At 43.0% G+C, this 15,137-nt stretch overlaps 1 protein-coding gene across 1 annotated transcript; it reads left to right on the top strand.

Annotated features, from left to right (window-relative positions):
- The first annotated feature begins 10,506 nt into the window (after positions 1-10,506).
- LOC136485827 (laccase-15-like) lies at positions 10,507-13,956 on the top strand. Its single transcript, XM_066482651.1, has 6 exons — positions 10,507-10,721; positions 10,838-10,989; positions 11,192-11,439; positions 11,536-11,655; positions 12,216-13,220; positions 13,640-13,956. The coding sequence occupies exons 1-6, from the start codon at positions 10,584-10,586 to the stop codon at positions 13,774-13,776; spliced, it is 1,800 nt and encodes a 599-aa protein (XP_066338748.1). The 5' UTR covers positions 10,507-10,583; the 3' UTR covers positions 13,777-13,956.
- The last annotated feature ends 1,181 nt before the right edge of the window (positions 13,957-15,137 follow it).

Genomic DNA, 15,137 nt, shown 5'->3' with positions numbered 1-15,137 from the left:
CATTACTACTAGCGGTTCTAGACCCATTTTTACTATAGTGAAAATTGCGAATTCCACAGATGTCTTCTTGAGATCCGCTAGTGTAAATCTATTTACACTGGAGGTTCGCTTATATGTAAAACATTCACATCGGAAAATTGATTTCCAGAGATGGTTTAGTAGCATAAACCACCAGTGAAGTGTTATTAAAAATTTAAATTTCCCGCCAGAGGTAATTATATTTTAAAATTCTAATGAACCCAAATATACATCACTAGAAATTATATTTCCATGCATGAAAAAACAGTATTTACTTCATTCTACCATAGTCATGAACCCAAATATATACATCAAAGTTTTCAACTCATAAGTTCCAAGAATTCTCTAATAATCATCTTTGTTTAGTTCTAGCCTAGCAAAATCCACAAGATCTCGGTACTATGGCTGTGCTAACTTAGAGGTATCATCACAATATTTCCCTTCGAAGTTAAGAATTTCTTGCATGATGAATCGGCACATGTCCTCGCATATGTTGATGGTGTCTTTTATCTTGGAGGCGTGTATCCGTTTGATGGCAACAATGTAGTCATCATATATTTACAAGTGACCAATGCATTTGCAACACTAACGACAAAATTTCACATATGACTAATACTTAGTTCGCTAGGGTTCATGGTGTATCGCCCATTTTATCTGAGAAACTCGCACACATAGTACCCACAGAGGACCTGATCCTAATGGTTGCTTGTGAAACTATATAACAAGTGGCAAGTGGCACACCTAGTAACATTGGATTTTGCAATTTTTGGACCACCAAGTTTGCCACCAATGGAAGGTGGCTCGGGCTGTATAGTTCTGGTCAAAAGAGGAAGAAGCAAAATTTATTGCGATTTTGTTAAAGGTAGTTCAATTAAGTGAATAGCTAGTGTAAAACAAATGTACTGGCAGTTCACTTAAGACAACCCCCAGTGTAAATAGTGCATTTACACTAGCGGTTCAATTAAGCAAATCGCCTGGTGGTTTTCTTTACTCAACTGCTGGTATGGAAAGCGTTTTACATTGGTGTTAATTAACCTGCGCCCACGTATTTTACACTAGTGACGCCTGGTCCTTATGAACCGCTAGCGAAACAATCGCCGGCATCAGGAAAAATCAATTTTTACTAAACCATCGATGAGCATGGTTTTGTAGATCGCTAGCTCCTTGGTCGCTCCTTATGACGCCTCCTCTCTCGGGTTCATATTCACTTTGAATGGATATGTACTAAGCCATGCTCACCTAGAGTGATCTACAATCGGGGCATACACTACCGTGGAGATAGTTGATTTTTGCACAAACTACATAAGGAAAAGGATTTCCAAAGGAGGGAGCGGGGGTAGGACACCTAGAAGGGGGTGCACAGGAAAGATGATTATTCATTCATAAAGATTTCCAAATGGTGTGACGAACTCATCACATCATCCTTCAACAAGTGATGGTCACAGAATTGTTCATCGAGCAACCCATGAATGGGAATCACACCGATAGTGATAGAGTTTAGGATGCCTAAGAATACAACCATATTGCCATGATATCACATTCTTTACTAATCATCCCCACAAGATGAAACATTTAGAAGGCTCCTTTGATAAGACCAAGATGATGCATTGGCTCCACAATGATGGAGATGAAAAGATCATAGCTAGAAATACTGTATAAATCTATACATTGTAATGATCCATTTTATGTAAGATAGTATAACTATAACGTATTATATTCTGAAGATGTATGCGCTTGAGAGCCGTATATATTTCAGTGTGACACTTAGGCCTTGTTTGGATGCACATGTAGCCACTTAGTTTAATTTCCACCATAATCCACCTCAACATATTTGGATTCAGATGAATACATATGTATCCATACAAGCCTTTAATGTTTGTGACGGTATGACCTAGTTTGATATACACATGATAATATTTACATAGTTTTTCCAGTAATAGAAGGATAGTATGTTTATATTGCTTGAAATTATTTGGAGGAGACAATCTATATGCTAAATGTTTGAGTATTAACGTGCTACATTATTTGTGGGTGCTGAATTGTGAGATTCAATTGTGACAATTTATTTGTGTTTCACATGTGAAAGTATTGAGATTAAATTGTGAGAATATATATGAAACATAAACAAATAAAAAGATATGCAAGGATTTATAGAGCCTTGCAACTATGCCTGCCTTAGTAAATGATCAATAGAGGCCGGAGAAATAATATGCTATTACCCGTTCCCTAGCCCAAGATTTTCCAAGTTCTCTGCACATCTTCATTCTTCACACCCCGAAGGGCAGCCCAAATTTTTGGCGCTGCCGTTGGCCTTTTGGAACTAGTTAGATGTCCAAATCCATGGAATGAATTAGTATGACTTTTTAGAAAATTAAAAAAAATGTTTAGAGGAAAATACAAATCCAGCTTTGGAACCCGTTAGAGGGCCAAATCTGTCTGGTATTGATAGTTTTGTGGTAAAATCCTTTTGCTTTGAGAGTTTCATGGTAAAAAACAAACACTCAAGCAGTTGTTGTATGGGAAAATTGTGTTCTTGCCCCTGTCCAGAAGTTTAATTGTTATTTTACCCTTCTTTTTTAACTTTGTGATTTTGACCTTGTTATTTTGAAACGAATCATCCGTTTGCCCCTGGTTTGCACTTCCGTTAGATGGACTAGAATAAATAAATTAAAAAAATCAAAATCCCAAAACACATAGGCTAAAAGAACAAATTGCCCCTTATCTTATCTTGAGCCTCCTGCTCGTCCTGACCCATGGGGCCAAGGCGGATCCCGGCCGCGGTGCTCGGTCACAGGCGGAGCAGCGGCGGTGCCCGGCAGTGGGGCGCGGCCTGCGCAGGGCAGCGGAGGCGCCTGGCCGCGGCGCTCGGCCCAAGCGCGTGGTGCGGGTTCCGTGCGGCTCGGCGCACAGGACGACAACCGAGCGGAGTCCGGCAGTGGTAGCACGCGGGGCGGCGACGACACGTAGGCCACGGGGCGTCAACGCGCGGCGCACACGACGGCAGCGGCGCGCGGGCCGCAGTGCTTCAGCGTCGCACAGGGTGTCGGCAGCCTGCGGGGCGCTGGCGGGGCGCGGTCGTAGGCAGCCAATCGCTGTGGTACGGCGTGCTTGTGAGAGAGAACGTACGGCTCCTGGAGATCGACGTGGTGCTCTCCTTGCTTCTTCTCCAATGCACATCCTCATAGGAGTGCATGTGCTTGCTGCCATGGCTAGCAGCTTTCCCGTTATTGTGCTGCTGGTACCTGTACGGCACGATGTACATGCACTTGCCGCTGTCGTCGTCGTCGAGGCTGCTCTCCAGTTCGAAGTTTCTTGACTGCTTCTTGGTGGAGTCCCATTTGCCTATTGCTGTGTTGCGCGAAGGAGATATGTTCGGCTGAGATCATTTCAGAGGTATTATTTCTTCATGGCATTGGTGTTGGGGTGATCTCGGAACCAACGATGGATTCCTATTGTTGCCGTAATGCTATTAAAATTTAGCTAAGATGCTACTAAAATTTTAAATATTTTTTCAATATTAAAAGTGATTTAAAATAATCATAAATTGTGCCAAATATATTTCGCCAAATCTAACCATTTTTTTTTGTTAAAATACAATATAAATGTCTTGTTATAAATCAGGGGTTAAATCACAGATAGCTTTAGAAACCAGGAGCAAAATCACATGTGCATCTTTGTCATTTTGTATAAAAGTTAACACCGTTAGGGGAGGATTTCAGGGGCAAAATCACATGGCCACATCTAACCATTGGATTATGATTGGAAATATGCTCATGAATGGCCAACACTCACTATGGAAGGATTTTAGGCAAAGTTGCTTGCGACTAAGAGGGGAGACCCACCGACTTCTCGAGCGCCGTTAAACGTCGTTAGTAGACCATGTGCTGGTAGTTGTGAAGCAAGGGAGAGTGCAGTAGTTAATGCGTTGCTCTTCATCAATGATATTTTTGGATACCACATGGGTGACCTATACTTCACCGAATTAAAAATACGAGAAAGTCAACTTCATTAGGTATTAGTAGTGACATACTATCTTTGCATGAACTTTAGGGAGTACTTGGACATGTAGTGTGCAATGACTTGGTTTACATTTATTATGGTTTGTATGAAATTTGATTATGGGATGGATGATCATTGTAATATACAACATCTTACTTAATTAGTTTCACTCTTAATATGTGCATACAATATTTAATGCAAAGAAACTATAAAAGAAAAGAAAAGAAAAGAAAAGAGACATTCAATCCCGGTTGGTATAACCAATCGGGACTGGAGGTGTAATACGTGGCAACGCCTGCGGCCCGGGCGGGAGCCGTCTCTACTCCCGGTTGGTAGAAGTCCCAGATCAATCACGGTTGAGAGGACCCAGACTAAAGCCGGGCCTTTAGTCCTGGATTGGCAGTCTCGGTTGGAAAACCGGGACTAGAGGGGGTTTCTCAACCGGGACTGAAACCCACACCTGCACTAGTGGTTAAAATCCAATATCCGATTGGACCATCGTACAGGCTACATATATATGTGACACAAATATTTGACCAGGTGGCATATGAAAATGAACCGGCACCAGATGACCGCGCCTGCCATTTACAATAAATACAATCAGCCTACCATATCATTAATCTGAACCTACAAAAACTTTCCAAGATTCGACCTCTTCCAATCTACCTGAAAGGTAATAAACTAATCAAAATGATCTTTACAGTAAACAACAGCCATGCATTTCCTGTTATCCATATAGGCTACAAGGTTGTGTTATGGATGCTATCTCAGTAATATTATGGTCACTGTGGCCTGCCAAGGGAGTGCACTTTGGTTTCCTTAGTCACCCCTTGGGGGAGGGATCTTACTGGTTGATGCGGAATCCTTAGCGGCCCTAACTTGTTAGACGAACCTTTGAAAGGCTTCATAGTGAACCTTGCCGACCTTCCTTGGTACTGGGTCAAGAGGTTGGTCGCCTCAGGCGAAAGGTTAAATCATGGCTCGTGGTGAAAGTGTACAACCTCTGTAGAGTTTAAAATTGGTATATCAGTCGTGCTCACGGTCACGAGAGGCCTTGGAACCCTTACGGAATAGATGATGAACACTAATAATACTGATGATAAAGATGCTCACTAATGATTACTGTTTATGCTATTCATTATTCATATTTATCTGGTCATGTGTTTATATGAACTTATGTTAAATTTGATGCTACTCAACTACTTAAAATCATGACTCATTAAAAGCTAATCGTAGTTAAACCAATGTCCGCCTTTTGAGCCTCATGAACCCCATGTTATATTTGTTGAGTATGACATGTACTTACGCTTGTTTTACTTTTCAATTATTTGGATAAAAATCCCGGATGGGTACCAGAGTGCTAGAGTTTGAAGAAGTTAGGCTTGTGATCAACCAGTCAGTTGTCCCTATGGAATTGGAGTCTTCGCCCGAAGATCGGAGTTGTCTTTCCGCTGTTTGCTGTCTAAGGTTATATCCTTTGAAGAAGTTAGGCTTGTGATCAACCAGTCAGTTGTCCCTATGGAATTGGAGTCTTCGCCCGAAGATCGGAGTTGTCTTTTCGCTGTTTGCTGTCTAAGGTTATATCCTTTATACTAAGTATGTTATATATTAAGCATTGTCTATTGATATTACCTCTATTTGTAGATATATGTGAGATTTGACTTCCTTGGCTCACATATGGTGTGTATCTGGTTTTATTTTTAAAACAGGATGCTACAATGAATTTTGATATATTGACGTGTTATGCATTTTGATATATTGACTTTAGTGATATGAATTTTGATATATAAGGTTTATTGATGCGAATTTTGATATATAAAGACTTATAAAAAATTGACTTCAGTGACATACATATATGAATTTTTATATATTAGCTTTAGTGTTTATGCATTTTGGTATATGATAAATATTGACTACAGTGATTTGAATTTTGATATATAGGGTTTAGTGATGTGAATTTTGATATTTGCAGACTTATGAAAAAAAATGACTTTAGTGATATGCATTTTCGTGTATGAAAAATATTGTCTCCAGTGATATGATTTTTGATATATTGACTTTAGTGAGAAGAGATGGCTAGACGTCGTCTCCCTCCGCCGGAAGTCATAGGTTTCAGCGGCTATGTAAAGTGTATGGGATTCGATCTAGTGTTGCTAGATGTACCGTTTTATCATCCAAGCATAGTAAGCAGCTCTATATGTTTCTAATAAATTAATGTGTCAAATACGCTTGTATAACTATATTTTATGATATGTATATATATGTGATTCTTAAATGTACCGTAGGTAATTGACCCAATCATTTGGCTTAAAGAGACTCTCAAATTTTGGTGTAAGTGGTTGTTCACACCTTTCATGTAGATAATGGTCCATTAATCCAATGTCCAATTGACTTTTCCATCGCTGCTAGGAGGGGTAGAGGTGTTGTACAAATCTCAGAGATAAGAATAAAGGCACCCCAGCAGACTATTGCACAAAAAATATGTTGTCATTGCATGTGTAACTAAGCTTGCGAATATTGGGTACACCCTGCCTACACTATCCTCGGTACTGATACAAGCTATAAATGCGGACACGCGTCATGATGTTGAGGGCTTTTGTGCAAGCATTGCTCAGAACAACCGAAATAATGTGGTAAAGTTGAAGTCGAACTCATAGCTTATATCTGGATTTGTTGTTATATGTTGCAAAGCTTGGTTCTCATAACCTTTTTTCTGCCAAAACTTACAGGTTGAGGACTATGACTTAACCTACAAAGGATGTAGTTTTGAAGCCACTCTAAACCAGACAATGTATCAATTGGGTTATGATTGAAAATATGCTCATAAATGGCCAACACTCACTACGGAAGGATTTTAGGCAAAGCTGCTTGCGACTAAGAGGGGAGACCCACCGACTTCTCGAGCACCGTTAAACGTCGTTAGTAGACCATGTGCTCGTAGTTGTGAAGCAAGGGAGAGTGCAGTAGTTAATGCGTTGCTCTTCATCAATGATATTTTTGGATACCACATGGGTGACCTATACTTCATCGAATTAAAAATACGAGAAAGTCAACTTCATTAGGTATTAGTGGTGACATACTATCTTTGCATGAACTTTAGGGAGTACTTGGACATGTAGTGTGTAATGACTTGGTTTACATTTATTATGGTTTGTATGAAATTTGATTATGGGATGGATGATCATTGTAATATACAGCATCTTACTTAATTAGTTTCACTCTTAATATGTGCATACAATATTCAATGCAAAGAAACTATAAAAGAAAAGAAAAGAAAGAAAAGAAAAAAAGAGACATTCAGTCCTGGTTGGTATAACCAATCGGGACTGGAGGTGTAATACGTGGCAACGCCTGGGGCCCGGGCTAGAGCCGCCTCTACTCCCGGTTGGTAGAAGTCCCAGATCAATCACGGTTGAGAGGACCCGGACTAAAGCCGGGCCTTTAGTCCCGGATTGACAGTCTCGGTTGGAAAACCAGGACTAGAGGGGATTTCCCAACCGGGACTGAAACCCACCCCTGCACTAGTGGTTAAAATCCAACATCGGATTGGACCATCGTACAGGTTACATATATATGTGACACAAATATTTGACCAGGTGGCATATGAAAATGAACCGGCACCAGATGACCGCGCCTGCCATTTACAATAATATAATCAGCCTACCATATCATTAATCTGAACCTACAAAAACTTTCCAAGATTCGACCTCTTCCAATCTACCTGAAAGGTAATAAACTAATCAAAATGATCTTTACAGTAAACAACAGCCATGCATTTCCTGTTATCCATATAGGCTACAAGGTTGTGTTATGGATGCTATCTCAGTAATATTATGGTCACTGTGGCAAGCTGTATGTTTATCATAACAACTATATTTATCAGTTGCTCTTTTTTTAAAAAATTCACGAATGGTCACTTTTTACGTAAATCTTGTGGTGTCAATAATAAACACAAAATTCTAGCCATTGATGGTCACTTTTATAGGTGTTTGACTAAGGACAGTCCTAATGGACTTATATCCGAATAGAGAGGAGTATGGAATATGATCAGTTAGCAAGCAACTTCCATTGGACCGTCATAGAGGCTACATGTATTTGCCACATTATTTGACCAGGTGACATGTCAAAATGAATTGGCCCAATAATTAATCAACCTACCATCACATTAATCTGAACCTACAAAAAGTTTCCAAGATTCTACCCCATGCAATCTACCTGAAAAAGGTTATAAACTAGTCAAAATGATCTTTACAGTAAATTACTACCAGGCATGCATTTCATTCCTGCATCTAACTATAGTTGCCAAAGGTAGTTTTTTTATCCTTCAAACAAAGTCAAAGCAGCTGAAGTAACTGGATTGCACATCCAACCTGGTTAAATGAAGCATTCAAGTAGAATAAACCAAACATTATACATGTTGAATTGAAATACTTAGAGTAGGCAAATATATACGACATGTATATACAGACACGATCGAGACACCTTATGTTGTACGGCGTCTATAATGTCACAGGGAGGACATGTTATACGAGGTTGGTAGAGGTTGGTAATGAGATAGAAGAGTCCACGCCCAGCCTAGTGAAACAAAGGGGAGCTGGAAGTCGTCTAAACTCTTTGCCATTTATTTGTAGCCAATAGTGTTGCTGACGATCGAGAAGCATTCAAGTAGAATCAAGAATGCAGACATGTTTCGCCAATAGTGTTGTTTCAATCTCACTGACTACACATCGATATATATATCCTTTAAGCAGACAAATAGTTTACTCCTTGCTATATTATATTATGGAGCTAAGTTGACAACCAAAAAGTTTTTTGGACATCCAAAGAGTGATCACGCAGATAACAATGACTTTGACCGTTTCGCGTCACCTTCTGACTTGTCCATATTTTATTGGGAAAATTATGTTGTTGCCGCTGTCTAGAAGTCTAATTGTGATTTTACCCTTCTTTTTTTAACTTTGTGATTTTGACCTTGTTATTTTGAAACGAATCATCTGTTTGCCCCTGGTTCGCACGTCCATTAGATTGACTGGAATAAATAAATTAAAAAAACTCAAAATCCCAAAACACATAGGCTAAAAGATCGAATTGCCCCTTATCTTATCTTGAGCCTCCTGCTCGTCCCGACCCACAGGGCCAAGGCGGATCCCGGCCGCGGTGCTCGGTCACGGGCGGAGCAGCGGCGGTGCCCGGCATGCACAGGGCAGCGGCGGCGCTCGGCCCAAGCCCGTGGTGCGGATGCCGTGCCGCTCGGCGCACAGGACGGCAACCGAGCGGAGTCCGGCGGCGGCAGCACGCGGGGCGGCGACGACACGTAGGCCACAGGGTGTCAACGCGCGGCGCACAGGACGGCAGCGGCGCGCGGGCCGCAGTGCTTCGGCGTCGCACGGGGTGTCGGCAGCCTGCAGGGCGGTGGCGGGGCACGGTCGTAGGCAGCCAATCGTTGTGGTACGGCGTGTTTGTGAGAGAGAACGTACGGCTCCTGGAGATCGACGTGGTGCTCTCCTTGCTTCTTCTCCAATGCACATCCTCATAGGAGTGCATGTGCTTGCTGCCATGGCTCGCAGCTTTCCCATTATTGTGCTGCTGGTACCTGTACGGCACGATGTCCATGCACTTGCCGCTGTCGTCGTCGTCGAGGCTGCTTTCCAGTTCGAAGTTTCTTGACTGCTTCTTTGTGGAGTCCCATTTGCCTGTTGCTGTGTTGCACGAAGGAGATATGTTTGGCTGAGATCATTTCATAAGTATTATTTCTTCATGGCATTGGTGTTGGGGTGATCTCGGAACGACAGATGGATTCCTATTGTTGCCGTAATGCTATTAAAATTTTGCTAAGATGCTACTAAAATTTTAAATATTTTTTCAATATTAAAAGTGATTTAAAATAATTATAAATTGTGCCAAATTTATTTGGCCAAATCTAACCATTTTTTTTGTTAAAATACAATATAAATGTATTGTTATAAATCAGGGGTTAAATCACAGATAGCTTTAGAAACCAGGGGCAAAATCACATGTGCATCTTTGTCATTTTGTATAAAAGTTAACACCATTGGGGGAGGATGACGGAATAGGGGCAAAGTGGTGCTTCGTTTTGAAAACACAAGGGTAAATTCACAAAGTTAAAAAAATAGGAGCAAAACCACAATTTTAATACAAAACAGGGGTAACAATGCAAGAGCCCCTTGTTGTATTACTAAAAAAGACGTCTTCCTTAGTATTATGATAATAAGATGCAAGGATGATTCATGGGACAAGGCAGTGATTGGTGGCGCCGCAAAGCCTCAGTTAGGATTGATTACAAAGCCACGTGCTTAGACTTCTGAAATCAACTGTGATTACGCAGGTAACTACACTTACTAGTTTCATCTTGACCGGATCAGGTTGCTGCTATTTATTTTATTTAGTCGTATAGATCATGCTGCTTCCTGAGGACGCTACCATGTCTGCTCTGCTATATATTCAGCTCAAACATACATCCTGCCACATATCAACACACACCACATATAGAAGTAGACGTGCAGAGCATTTGAAACAAACTATACAAAGCACAGCAAAACAACACAATGAAACCATTTCGGTCATCGTCATCGTCGTTGCTGTCCCCGATGGCAGCTGCTGTCACCGTTGTTGCCGTCTCCATCATTCTCTCGGCCACAGCCGTACCGCCGGTGGCGGCGGCTACCGTCGAGCACACGTTCGTGGTATGAGCACGACCATTAGCTCGCAGTATTATTTAATTTGCCGCTGCTGAAGTGTGTTACTGAACATTGTGGGCATGCATGCATGCGCTGGTGGAATTGCATTGATTGATGAGCAGGTGAGCCAGGTGAATATGACGCACATGTGCAACGAGATTCCGGTCACTGTGGTGAACGGGCAGTTGCCGGGGCCGACCATAGAGGTCACCGAGGGAGACACAGTGATCGTGCACGTTGTCAACAAGTCGCCCTACAACCTCACAATCCATTGGTATCTCAATTGTTAAACCCTCTAAAAGCTCGGCATATATTTTTGTGATTTTCGTTCCTTTAATTAACAATCTTATTATTCCTACGTTATATGTACTATATAACTAGACAGTTCCTTTAAATAATTTCATAGACATATAACTCCAACCTGACGTAGATATTCAAAGTGCTAGCTATATTTGAGCCCGTTTTCGTTCATCCAGGCATGGAGTGTATCAGATGCGAAACTGTTGGAACGATGGGGTGCCGATGGTCACACAACGCCCCATCCGGCCCAACGGCAACTTCACCTACCAGTTCGACGTCGCCGGACAGGAAGGCACCCTGTGGTGGCACGCCCACGACGCCTTCCTCCGGGGAACCATCTATGGCGCTCTCATCATACGACCCCGGAACGGCGCCGCCTCCTACCCATTTCCCAAGCCTCACAAAGAGATCCCCATTCTCATAGGTTTGTTTTTCACCGATGAATGAATAAATAAATATCACTTACCAGCAATTCAGCAGAGTTTCTCAGCTGAGCTGCTGTGATATATGTGCATGGCAGGGGAATGGTGGGAGAAGGACCTTGCAGCGGTGGACAGGAATTTTTCGAGAGGTCTATATGACGAATTCTCCAGTGGGTCCACAATCAACGGCAAGCTTGGAGATCTCTTCAACTGCTCCGGTAGCTAGTCAACCCCTCTTATTCTTAGGCCATTTCCCAGACTCTTATACGTTAAAAACAGTGTAGACAAGTATTATTCCATGAAACTCATTTCATCCTATCAATTATTTATCATATCTCTTCATGTATATTATGACATGTTACCTTATTTAATGTCCATGAAACTTCTATGAAACGCCTATTGAGACCGGCCTTATTATATACTCCCCCCCCCCCCCCCCCCCCTTCATTCAGGTTGTAAATGTTTGGTTCAAAATTTATTTCATTTATGTTGAGACTAGATATTTGAAAATGATATGAACAAATTTGTATAAAACACAGTTAATTTATTAAATTGTTTGTTAACCAATATTTTATATAACATATTATTAGTCAAAGTTTTATCCTTGTATATGATGTTGTTGTCTAAAGTCTAAGCACATCATTTATTTTGTAACTGCACGAGTATACTACTATACCTAGCTACATATGCGTAGATATATGTCCATGCAGATCCAAAAGAATTCCTTTCACATGGTACATATATGAACAAATTTACTCACAAGGTGCTGAATTTGCAGGCGTCTTCGAAGATGGGTACGTGCTGGACGTGGAGCCCGGCAAGACGTACCTGCTGCGAATAATCAACGCAGCGCTCTTCTCCGAGTACTTCATCAAGATCGCCGGGCACAAGTTCACGGTGGTCGCCGCTGACTCCAATTACGTCACGCCCTACACCACGGACGTCATCGTGATCGCGCCGGGCGAGACGATGGACGCCCTGGTCGTCGCCGACGCGGCACCCGGCAGGTACTACATCGCCGCCCAGCCGATCCAGGCGCCTCCGCCGGACACGCAGACACCGGAGTTCGCCACCCGAGGGACGTTGCAGTATACCGGCGGGGTCACCAACTCGAGCCGCGCCGACGTCGTGGCGCCGGAGATGCCGCACCAGCACGACACCATCAAGTCCTTCTACTTCCACGGCAACCTGACGGGCCTCCGGCACCGGCAGCGCGCGCGGGTGCCGGCGCGCGCAGACGAGCGGCTCTACGTCACGCTCGGGCTGGGCTCCATCTGCCGGCACGGCCGCAAGTCGTGCAAGAGAGGGGACGAGCCGAAGAGCAACCAGGTGATTGCAAACATGAACAACGTTTCCTTCCACGACGCGACGGCGACGCCGATCCTCGAGGCGCACTACTACCGCCGGGGCGGCAACGGCGTGGTGGGCACGGCGGGGCTCCCCGACCATCCGCCGAGCGCGTTCAACTACACCGACCCGGCCCTGATCCCGTTCGGGCCCGTGGAGATGCGGCTGGAGCCGACGTCCAGGGCGACGGTGGTGCGGCGGTTCAGGCACGGCGACGTGGTGGACATCGTGTTCCAGAGCACGGCCATGCTGCAGAGCGACTCCAACCCGATGCACCTCCATGGACACGACATGTTCGTCCTCGCGCAGGGGATCGGCAACTATGACGCGGCCAAGGATGAAGCCAAGTTCAACCTGGTGAACCCGGCGAGGAAGAACACCGTCCTCGTCCCCAATCTTGGCTGGGCGGCCATCAGATTTGTCGCCGACAATCCAGGTTAGTACGTGTGTTTGATTTGCGTGTGCGTCCGTTCAATCACTGGTACAAAATTTGTGGCATTTAGCATGACATCGACATATAGTCTACAAAGATAATTTGACCAACTATATATTCACTATTTTGATGTTATAAATAAACCACTAAAATGTTATAACGTAATTTATGGTTTTCTTTAAATATACTCCCTCTAACATCCCAAAAACAATATATCTCGCTTTCTAAGAAGTCAAATAGTCATAAATTTAACGAATTATATAAAATTCACTAATATTTATGACGAGAACATTTGACTTCTTGAAAAACGAGGTTTACATTTTTTTGAAAAGATTGAATCTTGTCATAATTTTTTTAGTTGGACACAGAAGTTGAACTCCAAGGAGATCTAATTCATGGTTTGTTTTGTTTGGTGCATACAGGGGCATGGTTCATGCATTGCCACTTCGAGTTCCATTTGGCGATGGGCATGGCTGCAGTGTTCATTGTAGAGGATGGGCCAACACCCAATACATCCCTCCCTCCACCACCACCGGGTTTCATGGAAGGAAGTCCATGACAATAATCTCCTGTTCCGAGTTAATTCTACCTCATCCAAACTTAGAACAGCGAAGTCTCAAGAGACATATGGAGTCTATCTAGAAGATAATCTTCCACTGTTAGTAGCTCTCGAATAAACCAATTAATTTATGAATTAATAATGTATGTATTCTTAGAGACGAATAAATGTATCCGTGTCATTTTCATGTAGCTTGCTCAAATATTCATTATGGTGCTTGTATGTGTAAGCATCTGTGTCTGTAATGTGTTCATGCATAAGAAAAGAAATACGTACATATTTGCTACAAATGTTATCTGAAATATAGCTCTACTTTATCACACCAGCTCAATGCCTAGGCTGTGACGGTAAAGATGGTGTCTTCCAAACACGTACGACCACGAGAATACACAAATAACTCACTTGCTATGAGCCACGCCGCTGCTGCCAACGTGGTCAAAAAACTAGCTAGCTTACTTAAACATATAATACTCCTACTGACCTCAACCTAGTTTATACGCCGATCCCTGTACAACTAGGCACACCAATGCAGCTAGCAGTACTATCTCCATCCAATGAGGGCAGTTCTTACCCCTCCCACACCTCAGCTAGTTTTCATAGCACTAAATATTTTGTCACGTGGAGTATGTAAAAATCTAACGTGACATGAGAGTTAATGATGAGAGACGAAGAAATGGTTTCTCAACAAGGAAACGGTGGTGCATGAATGGGCATGCTCCAAGGACCCAAGACAGCATGAGTTAGCGTTCTGTTTGTTTTGACTAGGTTGTTCATCAACCAGTGGTTTCAAGAGCACGGGCTCACTACTGCAGAACAGACCTTCACTACCAGCCCATAACTACCGATTGCTCTGAAACCGCCAATAATAACCCTTCACCGCTGGTTCTTAAATTAAAAATCCAAAAATGACAACGAGAATTCGGTTTTCCCGGGGCTGATGAAGATGGAGGAGGAGGAGTCTTCTCTTTTCTCGGGGCTGATGAAGATGGAGTCGGACGAGGAGGAATAGAAGGAGATCTCTGTCTTCTAGGGGGTGATGGTAAGGGATGAGGAGGGGAGTGATCTCTATTGGGAGATGGTGAGTGATCATCGCGGGTGAGCGAAGACTCGCAGTCGTCCTCATCATCAGAGGACAATTGGTGGTCAAGCTTAATGAAGCGCTTGCCTAGGCCACTTGAGAGCCCTTGTTATGACCATGTTTCGGCCTATCTTCGGCTGCGGGATACTCAATGTGTATCTTGTTATACTTCTTATCAAGTATTCTGTCAATGGTGACGCGAACGTACCCCTGTGGAATTGGGCGGCCATTAATGGCCCCGTCTCTCACAGGCCAGGCCTGGCCGAGCGCCACCTTGTCCTTT

This window comes from Miscanthus floridulus, chromosome 10 (genome assembly GCF_019320115.1).
Source record: "Miscanthus floridulus cultivar M001 chromosome 10, ASM1932011v1, whole genome shotgun sequence".
Taxonomy (NCBI): domain Eukaryota; kingdom Viridiplantae; phylum Streptophyta; class Magnoliopsida; order Poales; family Poaceae; genus Miscanthus; species Miscanthus floridulus.
The sequence above is the reverse complement of the archived record's forward strand: the minus strand, read 5'-3'. Positions and strand labels throughout refer to the sequence as shown.